General features: G+C 33.6%; 1 protein-coding gene across 1 annotated transcript in view; it reads left to right on the forward strand.

The window, feature by feature from the left end:
- Window positions 1-17816, forward strand: part of LOC137393669 (sodium- and chloride-dependent GABA transporter 1-like) — a 42540-nt gene that overhangs the window by 6945 nt on the left and 17779 nt on the right. The window contains exons 3-5 of the mRNA XM_068080312.1: window positions 3928-4059; window positions 14202-14345; window positions 15300-15501. Coding sequence (XP_067936413.1) covers window positions 3928-4059; window positions 14202-14345; window positions 15300-15501 — 478 coding nt within the window. The remainder of the gene's footprint in view (window positions 1-3927; window positions 4060-14201; window positions 14346-15299; window positions 15502-17816) is intronic.

Consider the following 17816-nt stretch of genomic DNA (forward strand, 5'->3'; position numbering starts at 1 on the left):
AAAAAATGAATGCGGGCATCTCCATAGTTATGAATTGACCACCTTAACTAGACTCGATGTGTTCTCTAGCTATGTGCTATGTGAAGGAATGAAAGATATCTGAGACGCGGGCTTTATGTGTACCTTGGTTACTTGAGCTTCTTTCTTTCATTCAGGAACTCATGACAAATACAGTCACCTAATATTTCTATTGTTTACGATTCAACTGCCTATTTCATAAGGCAACGTAAAAAAGTCGCCAATGTAATTTCAAATAGTTTAGATACGCTCTGATGGTAGCAGCATTCCCGTCATACACAGATTTTTACATTAACACAAGATACAAGTTTTTTTTCTTTAAGACGACAAAAGTAGCTGTTTTATCAAGGTCATTCACTTACTGCTCTGCCTGCAAGATATCATTATGTATTTCAGTGTCTTTTTTACAAAAGTTTTACTACGTGTAGCTGTTTCCTTTTAAGTAAGAAATAGAACTAGGCTCATGAATTTTAAGGCTTATTTTAGCAAATGCGAGATAACTCTTTGTAATCACAGATTTAGTTATTGAAAAAACATGATCTAACAGGCAGCATTCTGCCAGAGCACTTTAGCGACAGCACACTGACCGCACACTGACCGCAAACATGCTCATACCAAATCAACATGGCATCATGTTTGTGACATCACAAAGTAGAGCCAGAGCAAATAGCAATATTTGTTTACCGGTGCAGCAGGAAATAATCTATGACGTTCACTTCCTTGTATTATTTCTGTGTCCTGTCAAATCAGGCCACCAATCAAACTCATCAGGGCGAAATGTTTATGTTATTTGTCAAAATGCTGCCATTCTAATACATTCATCAAAATTAGAAAAGCAGTTTTGTAATCGATATGCACTCTATTCAACGTTTTCATTAATGTGGGCATTTACAAAACAACCTAAATATGGTCATTAGCTCTTGTTTTTGACTACCCGATTGATTGCTGCATATTCATGGTAAACCACATCTCGTCATCAGAGCCACAAGCAGAAAAAATTCATTGCTTTTTACCAAAGTTGGCCAGTAAAACATATCAACTAACTGGCTCAGCAATGATAGCTAATTACCAGAGTAATCATTTGGAATTTAAAACCAGCTTTTCATGTCTTTAAGAAACAACAACTTTTTATGTTTGGTTCTGTCCTGTCAGCTAGCTCAGCTGACTGCAGACAGCATTCACAGTAGCTGTTAAGTGAAAAGTGCTATTATATTTCTGAACACGTAGAATCCAGGTAACTTTGGCTGTGAGTTATAACTGTTCATACTTCAGGCAGGCTACTGCTAATAGTTTTGAAAAACAAAAAATACGCTTTGCTTTACAAATAAGTCTATTACTTTTTATTCTGTAATTACTGTTAGTGGTACAGCTTTATCTGTGATAATTAAGTCTTTCTTCTACTGCTGAACAAACTGCTGCGCCTGTACTGTTTAGAGCAAATAAATGTTTCGTTTAATTACCGTTAGTGATTCAATTATCTCAGTGAGACGTCTTTATCTTCTATCACTATCGATGTAGCCAGTAGTACTGAAGGCTCACTTGCCACAGATGACGGAGGACAGGCTAAATACCGATAAGCCACTGAGGTTAATTTATGTGATAGAAACGATACATCATATAGTCAGGATCAAGAGACAGATAGATAACTTTATGGGTTTATGCATCGGCTGCTCAAATTACTTTCGTAATGCTAGTAAATGGAAACATTACACCGCATTCATGTTTCTCATGATTGGTCTTTTGTTCGTGATTGGCTGCAATAAATCATATGGCTGTAATTGGGAAATACCGCACTTTGTGATTACGTCCTGACTAAAGCCAAAATATTCTTCAGCTGTGTGGATGTTTATTAGGCTATAGACATGAAATAGATTGTGTGACAGGCTCGGAATTCATTAGGTAAAAAGAAGGAACTTGCAGCTGATGATTTGTTATTAGTGTAGCAGGCTAAAATACGATTTTTTGCTAAATAGTTGACATGTAAAAAGTATCTGAAGTTTCCGATTTTAAAGAAAAGATCGGCCGATACCGATTCAGATACTAATCGGCATACTCATATCGGTACCCATATCGGCACCGATACCGATTCCGATATTAATATCGGGGCAACTCTATTATAAAACATTTATCTAATTGCATCTATGATGTACACGTAACACCTTGTAAACAAATATAAACCCTTAGTGGCTTCCATCCACATATGTAAATATAGAGTAATTCATTTTACAGCTAACATATTATGAGCTTTGCAAACCTTTTTTGTGAATAATAACTACATTTAGATAGCTGCCATTGCTCTAAGTTAATATCAGACTCTGCAATGACTTCTGTAAATGATTTATAATGAAAGAGTCACTAACTTTCTGATAAGATAATAATTTGTAAGCTGGAGAATTTTCAAGTCTATTGAAGAGTGCACAACTCCAGATTTGATAAACATTTGCATGAAAAAATCGCTAGTAGCTGTTAGCTGACACACGTAAACACGAATTTATGCTAGTCCTTCAGTTTAGGAAGCATTTGGAACTTCTTGGTCAACCAAAAATTAATGCAAAATAATAAAATTGTCACTTGATCTTGTTAAGTTCTAAAACCATTATTCATAATTCTATCCAAAGTGACTGTCTTTAAGAACAACTATTTTCAGGAGAAAAATAGTTGTTTAATATTGTGTCAAATATTAAACGATGTATGTTTAACACTTTACACAATATTAAACATCTTTGAATGAATTTGAATTAAACTTAAAACTTCAAGAAAAAGTTGACATAGCGTTGAGCGGAAACACTCATTTCTAAGGCTAACTTTTGAGTGTGTTGTGTGTGTTGTGTGTGTTGTGTGTGTTGTGTGTGTTGTGTAAAGTAGGCAAAAAACATGGAAAAACATAGCATTTATGCAGACTAACGGACTAACATAGTAACGGACTAACAGACTAACGGTCTAACAGAGACACACAATGACAGATTGAGTTTTATCAGTATAAATGCTGACTATTATGATGTGTTTGGTTCAAACAGAAAAAATTAAGCTCACCAATGCTATTAATTCATTTTCAAACAAAAAGTTACTCAAAAAAAAAATTTAAAGATTATTTTATTATAATCAGACTGAACAAAATAATTATTTGTGCTATTTTAAAGATTGTTTCAGTGATTAGCCATGATGACCAGCATTTCAAGTCCAAGTAATGCATTAACAGGTCAATAGCAAGCTTACGGCTGTAATTTTAGAGGTTTCCCGATGACTTCCTAGCGACAAACACTTACAGCGACACAAAATAATACATTTTTGCATAAAATAGAAATTAACTCTGTAATTTGGTACTGTAATAAGTACTTTTATCCTTGTATAGTGCACCAGCTAACTTGACACCAAGACCGCTTGTATTCGAAAGACACAATAATACGTATAACATAACGAATGGCGTAACGAATGACATAACGAATGGCGTAACCACTAGGTAAGAAACACAGAGACAGCAATCCATGAGACAGCAATTACTTGTACACAGAATGAGTAATAGTATTACATGCAGTAGCAAGAGTAAATGATATAGGCTTATAAAATAATACATGCACGCATAGGTTATTATATATACATAGACTACAGGTACATTAAACAGTACCTTATCATTTGCAAGGAAAATTGTCAAATTACAACTGTGACCTATTGGGTTACGTAATACCTCAACCTCTATTGTAATATACATGTATAGTAAACAATGAGCCACTGTTTATCATAACTTGTTCAGCTATATAGTCTCTGTCATTTGTGACAATGGAGTTTATTGTGTGTTTGATAACAGCAGCTCATTGTAGGTGAAGCACCTAATGTCACCCATATGCTGCATTATGTTCAACAGAGAAATTGATTTAATGCAACTACCTTGATATTGTGTATCTATTGCAGGTGCCTTCCTTATTCCCTATTTCATCATGCTTGTTTTTGCTGGACTCCCCATCTTCTTCATGGAAGTTATTCTAGGACAATACTCTGGTGTTGGACCAAACAAACTCTTCGAGCTGGCACCTCTTTTTAAAGGTAATCATTCAGCTGTAACATGTGCCCGGCCCAAATGCTATCAGCCACAAAACCTTGTATATATATTCAGTAGTCTACTTTATTGGCAATAACTTCATTTCAAAAATAGAAATGTTTTTCAAATTAGGCCATACAACAATATAAAACATAAATAAAAAAAGGGGAAAAAAGCAGCAGTTAGCCACCAAATAAACCTTTTATTGTATTGTATTGTACACCAGATAAACCTTTTATTGTATTGTATTGTACACCCAAATAAACCTTTTATTGTATTGTATTGTACACCAGATAAACCTTTTATTGTATTGTATTGTACACCCAAATAAACCTTTTATTGTATTGTATTGTACACCCAAATAAACCTTTTATTGTATTGTATTGTATACCCAAATAAACCTTTTATTGTATTGTATTGTACACCAGATAAACCTTTTATTGTATTGTATTGTACACCCAAATAAACCTTTTATTGTATTGTATTGTACACCCAAATAAACCTTTTATTGTATTGTATTGTACACCCAAATAAACCTTTTATTGTATTGTATTGTATACCCAAATAAACCTTTTATTGTATTGTATTGTACACCAGATAAACCTTTTATTGTATTGTATTGTACACCCAAATAAACCTTTTATTGTATTGTATTGTATACCCAAATAAACCTTTTATTGTATTGTATTGTACACCAGATAAACCTTTTATTGTATTGTATTGTACACCCAAATAAACCTTTTATTGTATTGTATTGTACACCCAAATAAACCTTTTATTGTATTGTATTGTACACCCAAATAAACCTTTTATTGTATTGTATTGTATACCCAAATAAACCTTTTATTGTATTGTATTGTACACCAGATAAACCTTTTATTGTATTGTATTGTACACCCAAATAAACCTTTTATTGTATTGTATTGTACACCCAAATAAACCTTTTATTGTATTGTATTGTACACCCAAATAAACCTTTTATTGTATTGTATTGTATACCCAAATAAACCTTTTATTGTATTGTATTGTACACCAGATAAACCTTTTATTGTATTGTATTGTACACCAGATAAACCTTTTATTGTATTGTATTGTACACCAGATAAACCTTTTATTGTATTGTATTGTACACCAGATAAACTTTTTATTGTACTGTACACCAGATAAACCTTTTATTGTATTGTATTGTACACCAGATAAACCTTTTATTGTATTGTATTGTATTGTACACCAGATAAACCTTTTATTGTATTGTACTGTACACCAGATAAACCTTTTATTGTATTGTATTGTACACCAGATAAACCTTTTATTGTATTGTATTGTATTGTACACCAGATAAACCTTTTATTGTATTGTACTGTACACCAGATAAACCTTTTATTGTATTGTATTGTACACCAGATAAACTTTTTATTGTATTGTACACCAAATAAACTTTTTATTGTATTGTATTGTACACCAGATAAACCTTTTATTGTATTGTATTGTACACCAGATAAACTTTTTATTGTATTGTACACCAGATAAACTTTTTATTGTATTGTACACCAGATAAACTTTTTATTGTATTGTATTGTACACCAGATAAACCTTTTATTGTATTGTATTGTACACCAGATAAACTTTTTATTGTATTGTACACCAGATAAACTTTTTATTGAAGGAGCTACTTCCTTTATCCCATATTTCATATGTACTTTTCACTTCAGAGAATATAAAGAGTCACTAGCCATTCTTTTTAAACTTTAATCACGCAGTATATTTATATTTATAAAAACCTGATCATAGTGTCTTCCTGCTGAAGGGTGGTGCAAAATTCATTTGTTATCGCTCATTGGACAGCTACACAATATCAATCAATAAACTCATAAGGGTGCCAAGCAAGTTTTTGTTCGCAGATTAGTAGTGCTACCAGCTACCAACATGAATTTACATATCTAAGCATTTACTCATTTACATATCTAAGCATTTACTCATTTGCATATCTATGCATTTCCTTACACGAGTCATGCGTGAGTCATTTGTTGAAACCTCTGCGAGAATGTGAACTTGACGAGTGGCCTTGAATTTTCTGTTTCGGTGAAACAGCTTTTATACATAATTTACAACTTCATAATATTCCTAATAAAATAAAAAGCTACGTTGGCTAAAGATCCCGCAACACATTAGTGAAAGGTCAGATACAAAACCAAAATTTAATAGCTAAACAGTTACAAAGAGCTGCCAAATTATCGATTGCTTGTTCTTTATTCAAAAAGTTCCTTACTGAGTTCAAACGGGGAACTTCCTACTTGGCTGAGTTTCAGTCTGCTGATGTCAAAAGCTGCCAGCAGTAATAATACAAATAGCATAACTCCTCTAATATGCTTTTTAAACAAATGATGGCCAGTAAATACTACTAAACATGCTTTTTTATTTTGCTCATTCTATCAATTAAAAAAGATAAACACCAGCAACTTTTGTAAAAATAAGGTACTCAGGCTACACAGTCGCGACCACTGATAATTATGTCCAGTCATAGGCTAAAGGCCCACCTAATGTGATCTTTTAACAGTCACCCTCTTGTGCTACTTACCCTTTGCTAATTATCACTTGAGAGTAGGTGTGGCTTGCCCTTAATCCTTTGAACCTTGGCTGTCCTTACCCATGCGTGTCAGTATCCCTGGGCAAAATGTCCAACGATGGGAAGTTTTGAAACTGTTATTAAAAATATTTTAATATGCTCATAATCTAATGATATTTGGTAAAAAAGTGCAGCAACACACAGCAGATGTTAACAAATAGAAAAAAAGTGTTTCACAGTTCTTCCGACTTAAACCATAAAGATTCATACGATTTTGAAAACTTCTAAAAAATTGTTTACAGCAGCATCTTATTCATCGAACACACATTAATCAACGTTTTATGACTCAAAATATCTGTAAAATTATGGTTAGTATCATATAGTTTTTCATCTGCTTCCCAATCATCCATGACATACCAACAAACAAACCATATCAATTTTTTTCGCCTTATCGTCCCAATAAAGTTGTTATTATAACGAAGGAAGTTGATAAAGGTATTTGAAAACGTTCAAAAATGAAAGTGAAATATTCGTTCTAACGCCTTGTGTAAGAAATATTTTGATTGGTTTACGCTATTACTTAAAAACAGTTTTTCAGAAACGGTATTTCGGTCGTTAGGGTTTCTGACACACCCCACACAATACTGGCCATTATGGTTTAAAGGGTTAAGACTTACCTTTCTGTACAACTGTTACAATTCTAAAAGAACTTACTATGAAGTGCTACATAATGCGGTCGTAGCTGTGGTGCATGATGAATTGTGAGAGGCTTTGTTCGATAATATAGAAATATTATACTAATTAACACCTGGCCAACAACAATTAAATGATGACCAGACAATTAATGATACATTAAAATAAATAAATGGAATACATTAAATAATAACCTAAACTAACTTTTGAGTCAATCCTGTCTCATGTCAACTCTGTTTCTCCCCGGTGTGTGCTGTAAGCAGCATCAAAGCATTATGTGGTCAATATCTTATTGCCTTTCCCCACTATAGACCAGGATGAACAGTTGCCGGACAACTTTATTTCCTTCCTTTGATTTGTATTTAGGAAAAAATATTTGTGGCTTGAGATAATGAAGACAATGAGGTCAGCTGTGCCGGCATACCTGACAACATAGACAATTAAACTTTCTCATCCTCCCCTTAAGGCAGCATCTCATTTTAGTGGTGATTCAATTAACTGACCACTTACTAAGATGTTAATACTTCATAAGTGAAGATAAAAGAAAATGCATATAAATAATAGTAATTAATGAAGCAATCAAATATTAAAAAATTAAGATTAAGATAAGTAACTTTAATAATTAAAATTATTATAATAATAATAATCAACTTTTATAATAATTTAAGCAGTAAAAGTGCTGCAGGGCATAAGGCCATCAATTTAGACATCGTGGTTGAAATATATAAAAAATTACATGCTGCTTTTAGCCTTGCATCACAGCCTTTTCTAGTCTCAAGCGCAGTAAGCCTTAGTTAGATTTAGCAGATAGTATGATTTTGAAAGATCAAGTTATGCTTAGAGTCCTTATGAGTTAGAGTCCTGAGTTATGAGTTAGAGTTAGTGAGTTATGTGTTAGTGAGTTATGAGTTAGAGTCCTGACCTTGTAAAGCACTGACCCTGCACAGCGCTGACTCTGTAACATGTTTACCGTAAACTAGAGTTGGTAGCTTCTGTGTGTAAGGTTACCACTATGCAAACTTACACTTATTACTGCTGGTAGTGTATTTAAAGGCTGTTTTGCTTGTTTTTTTAGACACAATGACAGTAGGAGCAATAATCCGAATGACTGAACTTGGTGTTTAGATTATGTAGAGGTAATCATGAGCTGTATTGAATGCATTGCTCAGCAACATTTTAAAAATAGTATTATGATTCATAGTATATATACCAAGTTCTGTTATGACTGCAAAATCTATGTCTGGTCGAAGTTAACTAAATTTATAAAATAAAAGGTAAACTAGATTTATTGTAGTAGTTTTGTTAGGTTTGTTTTGTACTCAATTTACTAACAACTATCAGTAAGGCCGGTAATGCCTAAAATTCATTTTCATTTTCACTCGGATAGTCCACATGTGGTTGTTTAAGATAGTCCACATGTGGGTGTTTAAGATAGTCCACATGTGGGTGTTTAAGATAGTCCACATGTGGGTGTTTAAGATAGTCCACATGTGGGTGTTTAAGATAGTCCACATGTGGTTGTTTAAGATAGTCCACATGTGGTTGTTTAAGATAGTCCACATGTGGTTGTTTAAGATAGTCCACATGTGGGTGTTTAAGATAGTCCACATGTGGTTGTTTAAGATAGTCCACATGTGGGTGTTTAAGATAGTCCACATGTGGGTGTTTAAGATAGTCCACATGTGGGTGTTTAAGATAGTCCACATGTGGGTGTTTAAGATAGTCCACATGTGGGTGTTTAAGATAGTCCACATGTGGGTGTTTAAGATAGTCCACATGCGGGTGTTTAAGATAGTCCACATGTGGTTGTTTAAGATAGTCCACATGTGGTTGTTTAAGATAGTCCACATGTGGGTGTTTAAGATAGTCCACATGTGGTTGTTTAAGATAGTCCACATGTGGGTGTTTAAGATAGTCCACATGTGGGTGTTTAAAAAGCTGGTTCTCAGCAACCAGATGGAGTCTTGAAGCCAAATATTTTAGCAACCGGGCAGAAAGCAGAGAGCATATGCATATAAAGTTTAGATGAAATTGATCCAAACATAAAAATGCTTAGTGTTTACACAGACGAACAGACAGACACACATGTAATGATAAAGTGGGATTTATAAATATAGATACTCGACCCCAAACTAAAAAAGATTTTGATGTTTAACAAGAATATTTTTTTGGATGAAGCAAGGCTAGAAATAGTTAAGGGTAATTTCTCCACTCTAAAACAGGGAGACCTAGAGATGTATTAAATGATCTTTCAAACAGAAACACAAATACATCAACACTTCACCAATTTACATGTACTTTATAGAACAACGCTATGAAAAAAATCGTTTTCTTTTAATACAAATAATCCAAGTTATTATTTGTTGTTTTTGTCTCATGATCCAATTTAATTTAAACAGCATTGACCAGTGTAAATAAAGTGAACAATCTATTTATCTACAGCCCAAACTATCTACCGTATATACTCAATTATAGGACGCACCCTAGTATAAGACGCAGCATAAATTTCAGCCAATTATTGAGAATAAAGGGTAATTCAAGTATAGGACGCACTTCAATTGATTTTTTCACAAGTGAAATTTTCGCACGATCAATCGATTGTTTTCTCACTTTGAGGGCTCAGTTGACTGACAGGTAAGTTTTAACGCTAGAGTACATTCAACTGAAGTCTGCCGGCAATCAATTTTGTACCGTAATTGGAATCAATAAATCTTTTCACATGCGCTGTTTTTTGTGCTGTTTTTGTTTGTCATGAATAAATCTTTTGAAAATGAATCTGGTTGTTATTTTCTTGTCAGTCACGTGACTATCTTGGAAGTGAGCAATCATTCTTAATCTTCCTTATAAAGGCGTCCGTTTGACTCAATAATAAAAAGCTACGAAAACGTGAAATAATTCCATTTATTTATCACCTCACTCAGACATAGAAATATGAAATTCATTGCAATTTTTACAAGTAATTGTATACATAATAAAGTGACAAACGTTTATTTTCAAATGCCGTGGAATTCTTCTTCATCAGATGAATTTTCAAGGAGTTTCTTGGCTTGTTCCTCGGTGAGTACATCGTCATAGATTTCATTTTCGTCATCAGTGTCTTCATTTGTGTCGTTCACTTGATCAGTCTAGAGGATGTCGTCTTCTGTTCCGTCGAGGTTGTTACTGATAGAACATTCATTGAAGGATTTTTCGATCATCGGCGCTTTTTGCTCATCGGCGCATCATCTTACGTTTGTTGACTGAAGACATTTTTGCGAGCAATAAGTGGAGTTAAAAACATTTAAAATCGCAGCGATTGTCTTCCGTCTACCGAGTGTCCGTCCCCTCTCGTGTACATGGTATACGGTATAGCAGTGGCCTGATAATCGGTGCTGCTTCATAGAAACACATGGCCCCTCGTGGTATGTTGCGATTATAAGACGCAGGTGAAATGTAGGCTGATTTTCAAGTCAAAAAAGTGCGTCTTATAATTGAGTATATACGGTATTTATCTACAGCCCAAACTATCTATTTATCTACAGCCCAATCTGTCTATTTATCTACAGCCCAAACTGTCTATTTATCTACAGCCCAAACTGTCTATTTATCTACAGCCCAAACTATCTATTTATCTACAGCCCAAACTATCTATTTATCTACAGCCCAAACTACCTATTTATCTACAGCCCAAACTATCTATTTATCTACAGCCCAAACTATCTATTTATCTACAGCCCAAACTATTTATTTATCTACAGCCCAAACTATCTATTTATCTACAGCCCAAACTATCTATTTATCTACAGCCCAAACTATCTATTTATCTACAGCCCAAACTATCTATTTATCTACAGCCCAAACTATCTATTTATCTACAGCCCAAACTATCTATTTATCTACAGCCCAAACTATCTATTTATCTATAGCCCAAACTATCTATTTATCTACAGCCCAAACTATCTATTCATCTACAGCCCAAACTGTCTATTTATCTACAGCCCAAACTATCTATTTATCTACAGCCCAAACTATCTATTTATCTACAGCCCAAACTATCTATTTATCTACAGCCCAAACTATCTATTTATCTACAGCCCAAACTATCTATTTATCTACAGCCCAAACTATCTATTCATCTACAGCCCAAACTGTCTATTTATCTACAGCCCAAACTATCTATTTATCTACAGCCCAAACTATCTATTTATCTACAGCCCAAACTATCTATTCATCTACAGCCCAAACTATCTATTTATCTACAGCCCAAACTATCTATTTATCTACAGCCCAAACTATCTATTTATCTACAGTCCAAACTGTCAAATACTTAACACTCACAGACAATATTTTGCCACAAAGAAGTTTCTCAGCAAATGTTCACTCAAGTTTACTTAGCCATTGACGTAATTTGTAGATAAGGAAATATTTTTCAGTCACAACAACCACAACTATTGCAGTTCACACAAATAAGAAGAACATGAGATGATGAGATAAACTAGAATCTTTTGCCCAAAAATGCCTGAACTCAGAATGTGGTTTTGGCTGTCTACAATACGCAGAAACCCTATCAGCAGCAAACATATTTAGGTCAAGTCCTGATAGATTTCAAAGACACCCTAATGTCATAAAATATGCTTGTGGTTTTGTACCTTGACCATTAGCTAATTCAACTGGACCGAAGTGATGCAAAATTTCCACAGTTCTTTCTTTACTAACCTGCTGTTAGTTGATAGCCTGTTAGAAATGGAAAGCAAACCAATCTGCATTATTGATTTGGCAGAAAAAGCGCACCTCAAATTTAAACGTTCCTATTCGACTACTTGTGCAATTTTTTAGTTTTTAAATCTTAAACTGTTGTTTGCAGGCATTTAAACCACTAGGCAGTAACAAATAGGGTTTAGTTGAGTACAACAGAACTCTACTGTCCTAAGTTCAGTGTGAAATTTATTGATGATACACAGCGCAAACATTTTTATAATCTTTTTGTTTTTCCTAGATCTTATCTAGTCTTTGAGAAGTATATGATACACTGTCCTCTTGTAGGAACTACTCAATTGTACTTCAACACTATCAGATAGTTGAGTAGCTTGTATTTTTGTCTCACTGCCATAAATGATCTAACAAGGAAACATGAATATACCTTCAGGCTGTTTATGGGAATATAAAAGGGAAGCAACAATTATCATGCACCGTGTTTTCATGACCTGGTGTTATGGCAACAACAGCACGTGACTGAATTATTATTAAATGAGTGACAACTCAAATCTACATTGTATATGGCTTGGTTGTAGACAAAGGATCACACATTCTTTGTTAATAACTTGCTATGATAATCTGGCCTGTGGAATTTTCTCTTTCAATTAAAATACTATAAGCTATTACACTTTAACCAAATTCAGAGAGGTTAATGCCAATGGCTAATCAATAAAATACAACCCGTACATCTAAGCGTACATTTGAAAGTTAGAATGGTAAATGTTGTATATAGTGATTAAAGTGAGTTTTCTGTACAAAAACCTTTTTTATTTTCCGTGCAATGCCAACATTTGGCTAGTTCATATCTACAAGAAACTAGATTAGGTTTGACACCATGATAAATGTTGTAAGTAGTATATTCATTTGCTCATGACAATCCACAAGAAACTATTATGAACTTTTTGGTTTAATCTATCTATATATTTCTCAGTGATTGTTTTTTTGTTAAACCCTGTGTCCAGTTACAGCAAAAATCACATGGCACTGAATTGATCTCAGGACCTCCTGATCTAGGGCTGGAACTTAATCATTAAACCATAACTGTCACATATAACTTTTATCGTATTTTCTAGGTAAATCAGCCACGCTGATTCTGATTTTGTACTCAAAATAAAGAATGGTCCACTAACCTTCAAAGTCATTTAGGCTCTTTTAAAGCGTTTCAATATCTGTTTCGAAAACAACACAATTGGCATTACAGCTCCGCCCATAAATATGTGACGAAACCTAGCTTTTTCAGGAACGGAAGTTAGGAATGTTTAGTCTGATTTAGAATAATAGAGATGGGTGTCTTAAAACCCATTATTATCTAAATCCAGCCTGTAAAATAATTTCAGTTTTGTATGAAAGGTATATAAACTATTTAAAATTGCTCGTAGCTTGTTAAATGATGTTTAAATAGGATGAACACCAAGAAAAATGAGCTCAAAAAGCGCGGTTTTGTCACAAGCTAGCGTTGTTATCGCGCTTTTTTAAATATGCAATGTTAAATAGCTTATCTACCTTTCAGAAAAGACTGAGATTATTTTTAAGGCTGAATTTAGATATTAGTGGATTTTAAAAAACACCCATATCTATTATTCTAAATCGGTCTAAACACCCCGACGTAACTTCTGTTCCTAGAAAGCTAGGTTATGTCACATATTTATGGGCGGAGCTTGTTGTGCCGATCGTGTTGTTTTCGAGACCGATATTAAAACGCTGTAAAAAGCCTTCATTACTCTGAAAGTTAGTGGCCTAATCTTTATTTTGAGTACAAAATCAGAATCAACGTGTCTGGTTATGGTTATGGTTTAAGCTACATGGAATAATCATTGAACAGGCAAATAGTCATTCCATTGGTTAAGATACTCACACTTGAAGTTGGGGTTAATAACTAGCATTTTTGACTTATACGTGTAACTATTATTAAACTGGCCCAAAACGTGGGTATTGTTTTAGTAAAGATTATAGTAAAGATTTAGTTCCAGGTAATTTACTCGAATGCAGTAGGTATTCATTCTATAATCTATGCAGGCCTGACATTCAGCTAGTTTAATCTATTTTTGATAGAATGGACCGATGCCTCAACCACGTCTTAAGAGACACTGATGACAGATGGAATACTAGTAAATCAATTCAACAAATAACTTACCATTATGTTTCTGGTTGTAGGCCTGGGTGTTGGCATGATATCTATATCATTCTTTACCTCTCTCTACTACAATGTGATCATCATGTGGTCCCTGTACTACATGTTCTCATCTTTCCAAGCATTCCTTCCATGGGTTGGCTGCAACAATCTCTGGAACACAGACAGTATGTATATTTCAAATAGCTTTTTAATAGGCTTACAGAAATACTGAAACTAACATAACATATGGCCTAATTATAGCTATATCACTAAACCACCAATCATGTTTCTCATTTCATTTTTATTCCATCATAGGTTTTACATGACGATAGTTTATGATTTTAGTCTAATAAAAATTTGCTGTTGGCTGTTTTTAAAATAATGTAATGACATTGTATAAAACCAAAGGAAATGCAAATTTTTTAGCAATTTCCTTTTTCCTTCCTGTTTGATTGACTAAAAAGCTTCTGCCCAAACATGCTCATGAAACTAGTTCTCCGCTTTAGAGATGGAGGAACTGACAAAATGTTTGTAGATTTTATCAGAAATTATCGCAATTTTTCTATCATTTGAGATTGTTTTAGATGTTTTAGATGTTTGAGGTGATTTGAATGCCGAGATGTTTCAAAATTAAAATTGATAAAACTTGATTGTTATTAAAATGTTCAGATCAACCAAAAGTGCGATTATGACGTGTATATTCGCAAATAGACCATCATAATAGAGACGGATAATGCATCCACTTGAACACAATAGCCGATATCAACTAATGCAATAATAACAACTAATGACATTATTTTGCATGTATTTTTCTTCTGAACGTTTTAAATGGGACCGAGCTTTATCGATTTTGATCTGGAAACACCCTGACAATCAGATCACCTCAAACACCAAAATAATCGCCAATGTTAAAGAAATACCGATAATTTCTGATAAAATAAACAAAAAAATTTGTGTATGCTCATCTTTAAAACTTTAACACCCTGACATCTTTTTTCTAATAAAGTGTCAGGCGACAAGGGACAGATGACAAATGACAGGTGACAAGTGACAGGTGACAAGTGACAGGTGACAAGTGACTAGTCTGATCACACTCTATTTATTAATATGATAAGAAGATGGTAGTTGCTGTGTTGCAGATTGCTTCGATAGCTCTGAAGAGAAGGCATGTGAGAGATACGACAATGGAACCTCTACTGGAGCAATTTACCTCTATCGAAAGTGTTATAATGCTACTGTGGTCGCCGCTGAAGAGATCATAGTAGAGTTCAACAACACCCTTGCAGCAGAAAAGAATGCTAGTGAAAAAACAAGGATTCCTGCCGCTGAAGAGTTTTTCAAGTAGGTTTTGTTTTTCTTTCTTTTTGGCCTCAATAATAGTGGAATCATATCATTCTAAAAAGGAAACATTTTTCTGATTTTCTTAGCATCAAAATAACAAGCATTTGAAAATGCTAAAATCAATACCAGTTTTATAGTGAATACCCTACAATTACATGGAAAGTGAGAAAGGCGTCAAAAACTTTCATTCCCTAATATTTCTACTTATAGATGTTATGAAACTTGCAACATAATTTAAACACATTCAGTTTAATGGTTTACATTTAGATTATCATAGCTTATTATAGAGGAGCAGAATTTCTATTTCAAAGTATATTGTCTGCTTTTATTATGGTTTACACGTGTTTTTAAATATCCTAAACTCTGATAGCCTTTGAACCAATCCTGAATATGCAACAACGGAGGATAACGGGCAGCATTGCATCTTCTATTGCTGCTATACAAATACTTGTATGGTACATGCATGTCTCCAGTATGCTCTGGCATATAAACCTTCAAAATGCTTGAGTTTTTAATTATCACATGGTTGAAAGTGCTTTACAAGTGACTTCAAGGGTTAAAACTTGTCTGTAACCTTTGGTTCATAGAATAAAGTCAACATCTCTCGGTGCACAGTATAATATAGGCAATTTGGAGTTGTACACTCATTCAAGACATAAAGCTACTCAGTAAACCATAGAGTAAATGAATCAGACCCTGCACTGCAGGAGGGTCAAGGCAGTCATTGTAGTTGAATACCGCTCTTATTTTCAAAATAGTAAAATAGTTTTTAATTCATATTTATGATAGTAATATTTAAATGAAATAATTAAGAACTTGTTTATTTTAGCATGAAATTAATTGTGTTTGCATTTAAAAAGTAAGAATTATATTTTGACTGACAAATACTTTAACAGAGTAAATAGTGATATTTGTAAAATTTAAGTTATTATTAACTTTTTATTAGTGAATAAACATGACAGCTTTACAACTTGGCCACAAGTGTTTACCGTTGCCATCAATGTTATCAAATATCGAGTAGATACTCAAGCATTGATAACTATGCCAACGACAGCAGACCGCCGCCTCCTTATTTAGCTGGATAGAGAGCAAAACAACCCTTCATATTGTGTAGTCTTGTGAAATTAGAGATGTACAATGTAGGTCAACTTTTATCTACTAAGTTCTAAATATAATGAGACATTAATAAAATTGAGTTAATCTAGCAATAAATCAGAGATAGCAAAAGTAGGCGTGTGATTAACCGAAAAACAACAATGTTACAACCGGATTGCAGCCATTCACTTGACTTACTCTGAGTAGCTGAGGGTTACTAGAACATTCCTTAAACTGTACGCACAGCTGATAAGGGAATTATCCAGTCTTGGCTCATTGAGTGAAGTTGGCTGCGTCCCAAGTCAAAATGATGATACCATAAGACGAGTTATGACTATGAATTACGCTGGATTGGAAGATATGTGTCAAACTGACAACTACATACCAGCGTTTTCGCCTTAAGGATTTATAAGATAGAAAGATTCTGTTTAACTATAATGTGGTGATCAGACATCAAAATCTATTGCATTTTCATTTTATGTGTTTGCATTAAATTGAGCTTTCTCTTGCAATCAGAGATGAAATGATAGCAATAAGATATAAAATATATACTTTGGTAAACTAACATAAATATTGACAACAGTGAAACATGTCAGACTGGATGTTTATAATCGTAAGGAAACAATAGTTTTCTGAAATGAAACTCAAGTTGAAATAATGGGATTTTATTCAGATCTATTGAGATCACTGTGTTCAGACAGCTTCAATCTCTGGATATGGCTATAATTTAATAATAACATTGTACGATTAGCTTCTCATATATTTTCAGTCATTTCCACAGAATATTTATTAGGCTTCACCAACCTAACTTTGTAGTAAAATAAATTAAACTTTAATAAACTGCAACTTAAAGTACACTCAATATTTTTTACTATACATGTAAAAGTTAACCATGAAAATCAATTCCTTAAGAAGTTTGTATCAAAAGTATATGAGATAGCTTGAAGAATATCGCTATGAAGCTGATAAATTTGAGATAGATTTAAGGCAGGGGTCAGGAACCTTTTTGACTGAGAGAGAGATAGACTGAGAGCCACAAAACCCACGTGTTTCAAATTTAATTCTAGATGAGCCGTATTTATAATTTAAATCCCAAAAACATAAAAGGAAAAGGAAAGCCAACAAATTTAGTATGATTGAGCAATTTTAGATTATAAGAAAACTGGATTTATTTTCAACAACAATAGTCAAATAAAAAAACTTTTTCTCTGAAGGGTTTA

The sequence above is a fragment of the Watersipora subatra genome, chromosome 1, assembly GCF_963576615.1.
Source record: "Watersipora subatra chromosome 1, tzWatSuba1.1, whole genome shotgun sequence".
Lineage (NCBI taxonomy): Eukaryota > Metazoa > Bryozoa > Gymnolaemata > Cheilostomatida > Watersiporidae > Watersipora > Watersipora subatra.